Source organism: Gopherus evgoodei, chromosome 7, assembly GCF_007399415.2.
Source record: "Gopherus evgoodei ecotype Sinaloan lineage chromosome 7, rGopEvg1_v1.p, whole genome shotgun sequence".
In the NCBI taxonomy this organism is placed as follows: Eukaryota; Metazoa; Chordata; order Testudines; family Testudinidae; genus Gopherus; species Gopherus evgoodei.
Genome location: NC_044328.1, coordinates 17,492,797 through 17,504,572, shown reverse-complemented (window position 1 = coordinate 17,504,572; position 11,776 = coordinate 17,492,797). Strand labels below are relative to the sequence as shown.

The window sequence follows — 11,776 nt, the reverse complement described above, 5'->3', positions numbered from 1 at the left end:
GAGGGTGCTCGGGAAATTCGGGGTGGGGGTTACACCCCCACTGGGAGGGGTGTAGGGAAATCCCTGATTGGTCCCCATCACCCAGCTCAGACTCCTCGGAGGAGGAGGGGGGAGGTGTCCGGAGAGGTGGGTGTTCGCTGCACAGCTGGGGAACAGGGAAGGGGGCCCCGCTTGCAGACGCCCCTGGCGGCTCCTTGGTGCTTTACCTGCCCCTGCTCGCCCCTTTGCTGGGGTCGATTTTTTTTTTAAACTGGAGGAGGAAAAGGAGGCAGCTGCGCTTCGCATGCAGCTCCTAACCGCAGGGAGCCCGGCGGCAGCGGCTGTGCGCGGGCGGAGGAAGGAGGATGCGCCCAGCCCCTGAGTCAGCGCCCAGCCCCAGACTGGCAGCGGCAGAGCGCGGGCGCCGGGGCCGCGCGCGCAGGGCGCCTCCTAGGGCAGCTGGAGGGAGCGCACAGGGGGCGCCGGAGCCCGGCAGCCCGAGGCGGAGGGCGCAGAGCTAACGCAGCCCAGGCGCTTCCCCGGGATGGCCGCGCACAGGGAGCGCGCCCCGCCGGAGGTCTCCTAGGAGCAGCGGGGAGCGCCCACGTGGGGCGCCTCCTAGGGGCGTCCCGGCCAAGGGAGGGCGCTCACGGCAGGCCCGTCTCATTTGGCTGGGGACGTGCCGGGAGTGCCCGGCCCTCGCCGCGGGACCAGAGGGCGCGCAACTGGAGGCGCCTCCTGGGGCGCAGGGAGCTCCCGTCGCGGGCACCTCCTCCTGCTCCTGGCCGGCCGGAGCTGGGCAGCGCCCCCGGCGATGTTCACCCGGGCTGTGAGCAGGCTCAGCAGGAAGCGGCCGCCGTCAGGTGAGGGGAGCTTTGCGCGGAGGACTCGGGCGAGCCGGGGTCCGGAGCGGGACCGCCTGCTGGGGGGCTCCGGCGCCAGGTTAGAGCGCTCGGGGCGAGCTAACCCCGGGACGTGAACCCACACCCCCAGCCTCCCCAGGCCAGCACCAGCCTCCTGCCGCTGGGGCCAGGTTGGAGGTGAAGCTCCCCCGGCACCTTTGTCTCGGTCCCGATTATAGGGTTTGCCCTCGGGTGGTTTTTTAAACCAATGATTAACCCAAAGCAGGAGCCAGAGGTGCTGGTGCCTCTCCAGACTCTTCTGGTTTGCAGGCGCCTTTCGGCCCGGGAAGCTTTGGCTTTGTGTTGAGAAGAGACCACCGCTTCTCGCTTGCGGCTGCGAGCGGCTTCACGGCGAAGAGGAAGTTTAGCTGTAAGAGGAAGGATGGAGTTTTCTTTTTAGTGTCTCTGAAAAAATAAAGCAGCCGGAGTGGAATCCGGAGCCCCGCTTCCAGATGTGCTTTGGTTTGTTAACTGTCTTTTCTTTCTCTGCACATGAGTCATAGCTGCTGTGTGACAGAAGGGAGGCTGCATTGTAAGAAACTGTAACAAACACCAGTGAAAGTAATAGTGCCAAATGGCATTAGGTTCAAATCGGGCCTGAGTCTCAGAAGTGCTGAACCCCCACAGCTCCGCTGAGTTCAATGGAGTTGTGGGTGCGCAGCACCTCTACAAATCAAGTAGATAAAGTCTCATTCGGGTGCTTTAACTAGCTGAGTGATACAGAGGAATAGAAAGAAGGTATGAATGTATGGTTTCATTGTATCAACCTGCATATTTTACTGCCTTTCCTCTCAGTTATGCATGAACTACAGCTTTTTATGAGGTTTAGTATGACTGTAAAAGTCCACTATAATTTCTCAAAGTATGCAATTGTGCAGGGCTGCCAGGGGGGGTGGGTGGGGGGGAGGAAGTGGGACAATTTACCCCAGGCCCCAGGTCCTGCAGGGGCTCCCACAAGAATATAGTGTTCTATAGTATTGCAACTGTTTTTTATGGAAAGGGCCCCCAAAATTGCTTTGCCCCAGGCCCCATGAATCCTCTGGGCTGCCCTGCAATTGTGCAGTTCTAAAATAGCGAATACATAGCTTTAGCTATCTAATTCTCATGTAATGGACTTAGTAATACTTATAAAGCAAATCAAAATATGCAGTGGCCGAAAGCAGTGGTGGCAAGTTTCAAATCTGAAACGTCAGTGTATCTGGATTTTTACAATATTCAGATATAATGATGTTAATTAGACGTGAGCTAACTGAATACAGGGCATTATTGATGATTCATATGGTTGTAGAGCTGTCCATTGCTTTTAAGATGCTTAAAGTGAACTTTGGTGGGAGGGGGTCATACATACCTCTGACGTTTGTGTTTGCCCTCACTGTTGTAGATGGACACAGTCCATGTAGCATTTTCTGTCTTTAGGCACTTTTTTAATGCTTTGTATGCTTCTGGGGCTCTAATATAAAACTGGTAGGTTATGTTTTAAGCACAAGATTCAGAAACTATAATTTAGCTGTAGCATAGTCTTTTCCACTGTAGAGGCTCTACAGGAGGGAGTTGGATTCTGTTGTAGCTCATACATCAACCAAAATTTTAATTAAATTCTGATTAGATAATCTGTATTACTGGTGGTGACTTCCTAACCAGAAAGAACCTAGTTTGACTTTCAGATCCCAAGTTGACTTTGGAGAGCTGTCATCTAGAAAGACCATCTTCTTACATTTGATATGGAAGTCATTGACATGGAACCGCAGAATGCCATTTTTACAGACACACTTTCAGAATATTACAGCACTTTAATACAGAACATTTTACAACAGAATTTCACTGACCCAGCAGGTTCAGTGGCTCAAGGAAACTAACATAACATATATTATTCTTTGTGAAATAATTTGGATAAAAATAACAAACTAAGGATCTTCGGTAGCAACATTACTTCTGGATTGTACAATAAGATTACGAACTTGCAAGTTCCTCATTAAAGCCTTCCAAAGAAAAATCGAGTGTGGCTTTTAGTCTAGGTTGTTTTTGTTGTTGTTTTGTTTTTAGTTATGTGCTTGGGTGAATGCTTCCAGAGTTGCTACAAATGCAGAACATACTTTTAATTTCCTTCCGTATAATTAAAACTAGAATCCCGTTGCCATCTGTTGTTGGAGACACTCAAAAGAGGATGTTAAGGCTTATGCTGTGAACAAACCAAAGTGGCAAAGGACAACTCTTTGTAGCCCATAGGTCCTTTAAAATACAGCAGCTACTAGAAAAAGTTGATCTATTGGACTCATCAAGTGGCACTTGGATACATGGAAAGTAAGGGGATTTTCCCTTGTTAAGGGGAACAGTTAAGACAATTTCTCATTGTTTCATAACCTTGGTTTATTAATTCAGGACTGTTGCTTGTTAGTGGAATGGCATTCTTATGATCACAGAGAAATGTGGTAGGCTAAGTGCACTTTTAAAAACAAAAAGCCCATCTGTCAGTATTCACAGCTTTCCAAAGGACCCAGGCCTGATTCAGTGTGAAGAAGGAGCAAATGCATGTGGTGCAATCAAAGTTCTCTCAAGATAAGTTTGTAAGAGAATGGGAAGGATTTTGTTAACTGTTCTGTGAATTGATGCTATTTGTTTAAACACTGGGAACAAAGGAAAAATGCTATTTATAAGATGCTATATCGGTACATACTTGGCTGATTAACTGGTCATGTCTGCTGTCTTTTGTTAATAACTTTGCAGAAAACATATATGGAAAAGGATAAGCAAAGAACAGGCATTAAATGGTTGATGTAACAAAGTTTTGTAAGATGCATGAATTTTTGCTGTGTGATATGTTGCCGCAAGGCACAGTTTATTAAAAATTTGTTATATGTCTGTAGTTGCAACACTTCAGAATTATGGGCAGGGTTTTCCAAAGTGTCTATCTAACAGGTGCACAAGTTTCCACTGAAATTCAAAGCGGACTTGTGCTGCTAAATCACTTAGGAGCATCTGAACATCTCACCCCAGGTACTGAATCGCCTTATTGTTTGAAACAGTAAGCATGTAATGCTAATGTTTGGTGGTTTCTTCTGTTTTTTAACACTATCCTTTCAAAGCAAGGTCCGGAGCCTGGAGTTCTGATTTGCTAGTTAATGTTAGCATGGAACTTCTTGTTTGTATAATACAAATATTTGCTGTTTCAGATACTGATAGTGTCAAGTGTGGTAATTAGAACATTTTAAAAAATTACCATTGCCTTTTCATTTATCACTTATAAAAATATTTATTTACAAGGTATTTTTGTGTCTTGTGTAATAGTATTTTGTGATGGTCAAAAACAGATAATATAGGATTGCTCCCTAAAATAATGCTGCAATTAGTATAAGTGCCAAACATTAGCTTTGTTTGTACAAGCAACTGGCCACTGCACATAATATAAGAAAATGCGCTGTGATCCTGTAGTCAGCGGAAGTTTTGTTGAAGTAAAGACTGTATGGTGGGGTCCCGTGTACAACTATGTTGTGAATGTTTATAATAGTATTTTCTCCACTTATTGGTTTCCTTGTCTGTTGAAAAGATAGTGAGTTTTTTTCCACCAAAACAAGAAAGATCAGAGTTATTTTACATCTTTATCTACTACTGTACATTTTTATCTTCTACAAAAGTTCAAATAGAAAAGCTCCCTTTTTCTGTAATTCTTTTGCATTCTTCTTACTGGTGCACATAATTATCTGCTGTTTAAAAAAGAAATGAATTACTCTATCATTTGGATATTAGGTATTGCTGGCACTGGCAAGCATGCAGTTTGTATGTAAACTACATGTCAGCATAATTGCAGGGCTTCTGATGGAATAAGATGATCTTATGACAAGAAGAGGGACAACTAAGGATCAGAGAGCATATTTCATATACTAAAATAAATTTCACTGTTATATTCTAAAAATAAATTAATTGTGAAGAATTGTATATAAATTCCATTATAAGTGTGATTTTTCAAGAGAGTTCAGTAGAACTTTGATAGAAATGTAGAGATTAATTCCTTGAGTAAGGTCCAGGCAAACCTTTTGCCTATTTTAAGACATAAAGAAGTATTCTCTATATGGAACACATGAACCTGTTGAATCAGACGGATTTAAGCAATTGTGTATAGAGTGGAGAGCTATGATCCTATTGGGGGCAATTCTTATACTAGAAATATGTATGTGAGTGCTCGGTAACTGAGATGAGGGTGCCTTAGAACTGTATATAGTGAAAATGCGGAGCTACAACGATTCTAATATTATCAGAAGTATTTTGGGCCTGTTTCCCTACGGCTTTGTACCTTTGTAGACATTTACACTTGTGCAGAAGGGGAAAGGGCCTATTATTTATTATGTATATTATGGAAGTGACCATCTGAAAATGGGGTCCCATTGTGCTAAACTCTGTGCAACACAGTATTGGATCGCTCCTGCCCCGAAGAGTTTCTGTGGAAGTAGACGGGAAAGACAAAGGGTCAGGGGGAAAGGGAAGTAACATGCAAGCAGAGTGAACAGTGGTGGTCTGCAAACATCCTGTTAGTGCCACAGTATTTTTGGGAGGGGTGGGGGGAATCGAGAAGTGGGTATATCTCATTTACATTTTTTAAATTCTTTCGGTATGGTTTAAGGAGAAGGAGAATAGCTAAATGAAAAGACAAGAGAGGGGACATTGAAGAGTACGGCAGAGGAAAAGGAGGAGGGTAGGAAGCAGGGGAACTTAGAGGGTAAATAGAGTAAGACTGAAATGAAGAGACTGTGAAGGAGGGGTTGGAGTGGATGGCCAGTGAACGCAGGGGAGAGAGATTGTAGAAAGCAGTCTGATGATATTGCCTGTGCGTGCTGCAGTTGCTCCTTCTGGGTAGAGAATTTCTCTGGCCCGGATGGGCTGGGTCCTCCCTTGAATTTCTTTTTGCCCAAGCCCTCAAGGCTTGTTAGGGAAGATGGCTGCCACATGGGACCGTAGCCCCACCACTCCATGACCACTTGGGAGAGGTTAGCATTGCCAGTGTCACCAGACTGGCATGATCCTTGTGTCCTGTCCTTGCAGAGAGGCATCAGGTGGGGAGGAAGCTCTTTGCCTTTCCTCATCCCCAAGGCAGGCCACAATGTGGTCTGTCATCTAGTGTTCTAGAGATATCATGGAAAAAGAGAAGCACAGGTCTATCTTGGGATTCTGAAGTCAGTCTGCTTCAGAGTCCTCTCAGAAGTAAATATCCATATTGCCACTCATCTCTCAAGTTATGTGCTTCTGCCATGCTTTTTAAAAAACAACGGATGAGTAACCATTACTGTCCATTTTGCTTGGTAGAGCAAAAGAAGACTAGACATAAAATCCAGCTTCCATAAAGGGTATATCTAATAGGTCTGGTTCGCCACTGCTCTGCCCATGGGGTAGTTATTTACGCTTGTGGGTGGAAAACACTGCCATTCTGATTTGGTCACTGTGTACAGACAGTGGATGTTTGCAGAACATGAGAATCTGACTCTATACAAGTGACAATATTTTGCACATTCTACCCCAGGATCCCAACATGCCTTGTAGACCCATTAATTAAACCTCACAACTTCCTTTTGAGGAGGGAAGTATTATTATTTCCATTTCCCAGAAGGGGAAACTGAGGCATGGAGAAGTTAAAGTGCCATGTTCAAGTTCACACATCAAGTCAGTGGCAGCTGCCAGGAAACAATCTAAATGTTCTGATTCCCAGTTCTGTTCTTTCACCACGAGACCACAGTTCATCTCAAGGGAAACCTTTTTTTCTTTTTATTTATATGTACAACATCACAGATGTTCCTGGTGCTTTACGGACAAATAAATTACAGTTCTGGTCTGAAGAAATTACATGGTCCAGATCCTTCTTATGCATGGTCTTCTGCATCTCTATGAAAGAAGTGCAGGATTGGGGGCTTACTTAGAGATGACAAAAGGAGAGATCACAACAGATGAAGGAGCGACATGCTAATGAAATGGCTTGTGTATTATAGTATACTCTTAGTATGTGTCCCACTTGCTTTGTTAATTTAAAATATCCTCCATTTATTCTCTTTATATTTGATTGATTTGGTGCATGAGGGTGGGTCTCTCCTTCTCCTTACGCTGTGATACGTGAATGGAGTCTGTGCAACTTTAGATGCTTTGACCCTCTTGCAGAGTTTTATTCCCTATGGAAAGAGAAACTTATATGAAAGATGTCCATCTGACTGTTATCAGAGACAACTCATCAAAAGACTTCAAAAAAGCCTCCAACAACCAAAAGCCACTTAGCACAATAGGCTTTTCTGGAATGCCAGTTTTCCATAGGTTTTCAGTCTTGGCATTTATCATTCTAACTATCTGCTGATGTTTGAATCTCTACTCTGTATAATGCTTTTTCATTTTCTTCTTCTTTTTTTTCTTTTTGGTCAATTGCTATAATAGTTTTAGCTCCACACTTGAGGAAGAGCCCTAACCTGGGTCCAAATATGTATTGAGAAGATCCATATTTTTGAACAGTGGCTTTGTTAAGGTGAAATGAAGGACTTATAAAAATAAACATGCCAATAAATAGAAATGCGATACCAAACTGTTAATAGAATAGGGGTCTGATCCTGTTCAAATTCCTTACATGAATAGTCCCATTGACTTCAATGGACTACTTTGGTGAAAAAATGAGCAGGATTGGTCACTACTTGTGTAGTTTCAATCACAAATGCCCTTTTGTATTTATTATTAATAAGGTGACCTAAGTAAGAGCGTTATTGATTACAGTGGGGTTTTGAGTGTGCAAGGAGTGCGTAATTAGACTCCCAATCTTATAATGTCTAGCAATCTTAGATAGGGTTTTAGGACTGACCTGAATGGCCAAGACTCCCACTGTCTTTATTGGAAGTTTTGGGCATGCAGCGAATGGAAGATCACACTCGCTCTGTGTTTATTATAAAGCTTTTCAATTCAGCAGTAAAATACTCGGAGCCCTTCCAAGAAGAAGGACTGCTGAATGGTAGCCAGTGAAGAATTTGTTTCTATTTGGCCTCAGCAGCCTGCGGTTTAATAAAGCCATCTCTTGTTAGTCAGTCAGATGTCGATTCAGCAGTTAGACCATCTCTTGCTTCTCCTCAGACTTCGGAACATTTGTGAGAATGCTGTCTGGCGTATTAGTCGGATACAACCCTGCACTCTTTATTCAGGCAAAACTCCAGTTGACTTTAGAAAATCAAAAGTAAACTGCCAGACAGTATGTGTCTTCCAAGACTGTACGAGACCATTCCACTACCTGTCTAGCTGCCCTCCCAGTAAAATGGTTTGATCTGTAGGCCTCATCACCTCCTAAACAAAGCATCGCTTTTCTTTCTCCATCTGTGGCCCCGACTCTATCATGGGAGTGTTCATTTCTAAAAGAAATCTCATCTAGGCAGCTTACCAAGATTTGTCTCATAACTTCGATGTGTGTGATCTAAACCAGCCAATAGCACTGACAGTGCCAGAAACAAGCTCGCAGCCCTTTTACAGCTGAGGCCCTGGTAGTAATGTTACATGTCCATAAGGCAAATTAACTCAGATAAGACAATGACATTATCCGCTCTTGAGTTCCCTGATTGTAAAGCAGCTTTTACATTTCTTAGGCTTTGCCTTCACTGCAGGGTTAGCTTGAGGTTTTGTCCCCAGCCCGACCCCCATCCACACACAACAATTTCTATTCTAGCTCATTAACTGGGTTGTCAGGGTGGGCTGAACCTTGAGTGCTGCTGATGCTTGAACTTGTAAAGCTGTGGGGATGCCACAGCAGGAGTTACAAGAGCGCATCAGCTGCTAATCAAATAGCTCTTTTTAGCCTGAGTGGTGTTTGCAGTGTGGTCGCTCCACTCGAATCAGGTTGGTGTGAGTGGAGTAACTGGATTGTACTAACTCTGAGCAAACTGTAGCAGCGAAGACAAGCTCTTCGAGACGATGCAGAATGGAAAAATACATGTTTCTTTTCAGTGCAATCACATCTCCTTTTAAGAAAGCAGCTATGACTTGAAGGGGTTGAGGAAGGTAGTGATGGGATCAGAGAAATGCATGTGAGACTGTTCATTGTTTTAAAGCTGGTGTATTTATTTTTCAGAGATTAATGACAGTGATGGCAAACCAGGCGGCAGCAGCCAACAAACCCTAAAAGGAACCTCAAGATGGACTACGTCACTAGAGAACCTCCTAGAAGATCCAGAAGGAGTGAAACGATTTAGGGTTGCTATCTTAACTATTAATGTTTGCATAGACTTAAACAGCATTTGACGCTTAATATGTATCCGCATTAAATAATGGTGATGTACCAATGGCATAAGGGTATATACATTTGTATATAACTAGATGTGTGAATTAAGCATTGGTGACAGAATAGTTGAGTTGGGGCATTTGCTATGCTTTTCACATGGTATCCTCTGCCAACAGCCTATCCTTGGGCACAGGGAAAAAGACTGGTTGCACCTTTCTAACCAGAGAACAGATGACAGGCAATGTCATGGGTACGACAGGAGTAAGGGTTAGAAAGCCACAGTGGGCTAAGTAATGGAGCAGAAGGAAACTTGGTCTTTTCTGAAATATTACTGTCTCCTGTCATGTAATATCCACTACTGGGGCCTGATCCTGTAACCTTTCTCCATATAAATTATTCCAATGACCGCAACTGAGCAAGAGTAACTGAGTACAGGCCTGATCCTGCATTGTGACCTGGGCAGGTGAACTGAGCAGAGCTCCTTTAATTTCAGTAGGGCTCCGTGTGGGAGCAGCAGCCTGCCCACAAAGATCACAATGCAGGATTGTGACTCAAGTATGTTGGGGGTGGCCCATCAGCCCTCAGTCTTGCAAGCCTTTTATCATGCTAGTAATCAGCGTAACTATTTGCATAAATAAAAACTATTTACTTGAGTAATGATTTGCACAATCAAACCCAGAGGCTGCGGTGAAATGATTTTATACAAGACCACTCTGGAAAGTGCTACTACTGTTACTAGACTGATCCAAATGCTTTTAGAATTCCCGGTACCAGCAAATAATTTAATCTTTCTTTTTTCACATTTGACAGTGAAAATTGAACATCCCAGAACTATAAATATTTCAGTCGTTGTTTTTATACACATGTTAAATATATATATATTTTCCATTTTAAAAAATGCTTCGCTTTAGGAGGAATGTGGTTTGTTTAAACACTGTCTGGAGAGTGCAAATACATCTTTTGATTTAATTTACTTTAAGATAATTTATTGTTACTGATGATCATGTTTAGAAGCACTTTCATTTGCAGTTTTTGCCGGTAAAGAATGTCAAATGAAAATAGACTAGAATCACAAGTGATCTATGAAGCTCCTTAAAACAGATCTTTATGCTTATTACTACTGAATTTGTGTATTTCCTGTGTTCTTTTTGAATAACAATTTTAAATTGATCAAGTTATTTAATGATAATAGATACATTCCTCTCATTAGCTGGTTGACAGAATTTAAGACTAGAATTTAGATAGGCTAGTTCTTATGGATTGTATTTTTTAAAACATTGAATATGTTGTTTATTTATAGTCCAGTAGCACCTGTTGCTCCCTAGGTGGTGGCCTCATTTTGTGCTGTACAAAAAAATAATAAAAGACAATCCTGGGCCCAAAGAGCATCTAGTTTCTACAGACTAATAGTGGGAGGGGAAATAAACATCTGAAAAATCAGACCCTAACATTTTACTTTTTTTTTCTTTCCCCAGGAATTTTTAAAGAAAGAATTTAGTGAAGAAAATGTTTTGTTCTGGTTAGCATGTGAAGAATTTAAGAAAACGCAAGACAAGAAACAGGTATTTCCTTCAAAATTAAACTTTACCTGTTAAAAAAGATTCCATGGTAGCATTAGGGGTTATAACCTGTCTCCTACTTACCTAGTTAGTTAGCTGTATTTCATGTACGTGCAGACAAATATATTGAAGGAATGTATCAGAAATCATTAAAACTAGAGCTCATTGTAGCTAGCTAGTAAAACAAATTTTATTCTGAATCAGAATGAAAACCAAAATTGATATTTCCTGTGAAACCAAAATTCCAAAAGAATTCAATTTGGAACCACTGAAATGTTTTGTCTTGATAATGTCTAATCATTGTTTTTTGATAAAGCTAAACATGTTTTGTTTCAATAATGGTGTAACTTTACAATATAAACTGTATTATAATATATTTAATATTTGATATATAATACATATAATTAATTATTTTACCATATACAAATTTAAATAAAATGAATAAAAACAAGAAAGTTGAAACATTTTACTGTCTCAAAATGAGATGTTTTGACATTATGGAACCAAAACAGTGGAAATCATTTATTTAGACTTTTACCCCTCTCAAAAATTTCTTCAAAATTAGCATATTCCTGTGATTTGTTTAGATTTTGACTGAATTACATTTTCGACAGAAAACTGTTCTGTTGAATATTTTTTGGTCAGCTCTAATCATGACCTCTTTATGCTGCATAGGTGCCAATCCTGCAATTGGATTCACATAAGCACAGGGGTCTAATTGCATTTTCTGATTGTGGGATCAGAAGCACGTTATGTGGAATCAGGCCTGAAATGTTTACTGGTTTTCTCTTTTTTGCTCCTGCAAATACTGGAGAATGTTTCGACAATTAATACATGTAATTTGATTAATGTTTTAGGCTGAGACATCCAAAGGAAGTTAGATGCCAAAATGCTATTGACTGTCAGTGGGAGCTGGGTGACTAATTCCCCTAGGCCTCTTTGAGAATCCCAGCTTTAGACTTTCTATCAGGCCATCAAAGGCTAAATTATGGCCTTTGTTGCTGGACGAGCACTTTGCAGCTGGATAGTCCAAGTGATGGTACTCTGCAGGGAGATAGCGCTAGGGAGTTTGCTGAGCAGAACTCTTTACACCTAATCTAGAAAGGTGCATTGTA

The 11,776-nt window shown here is 42.0% G+C and overlaps 1 protein-coding gene across 3 annotated transcripts in view; it reads left to right on the top strand.

Annotated features, from left to right (window-relative positions):
• The first annotated feature begins 533 nt into the window (after positions 1 to 533).
• RGS10 (regulator of G protein signaling 10) overlaps positions 534 to 11,776 on the top strand; it is a 29,379-nt gene continuing 18,136 nt past the window's right edge. Inside the window, exons 1-3 of one of the 3 annotated variants that reach the window (XM_030570875.1) lie at positions 534 to 842; positions 8,953 to 9,074; positions 10,578 to 10,664. In XM_030570875.1, the coding sequence (XP_030426735.1) occupies positions 794 to 842; positions 8,953 to 9,074; positions 10,578 to 10,664 (258 nt within the window). In that variant the 5' untranslated portion in view covers positions 534 to 793. Of the gene's footprint in view, positions 843 to 1,275; positions 1,344 to 3,059; positions 3,183 to 8,952; positions 9,075 to 10,577; positions 10,665 to 11,776 lie in introns of those variants that run through there. The other 2 variants (XM_030570876.1, XM_030570878.1) reach the window with 2 other exon arrangements.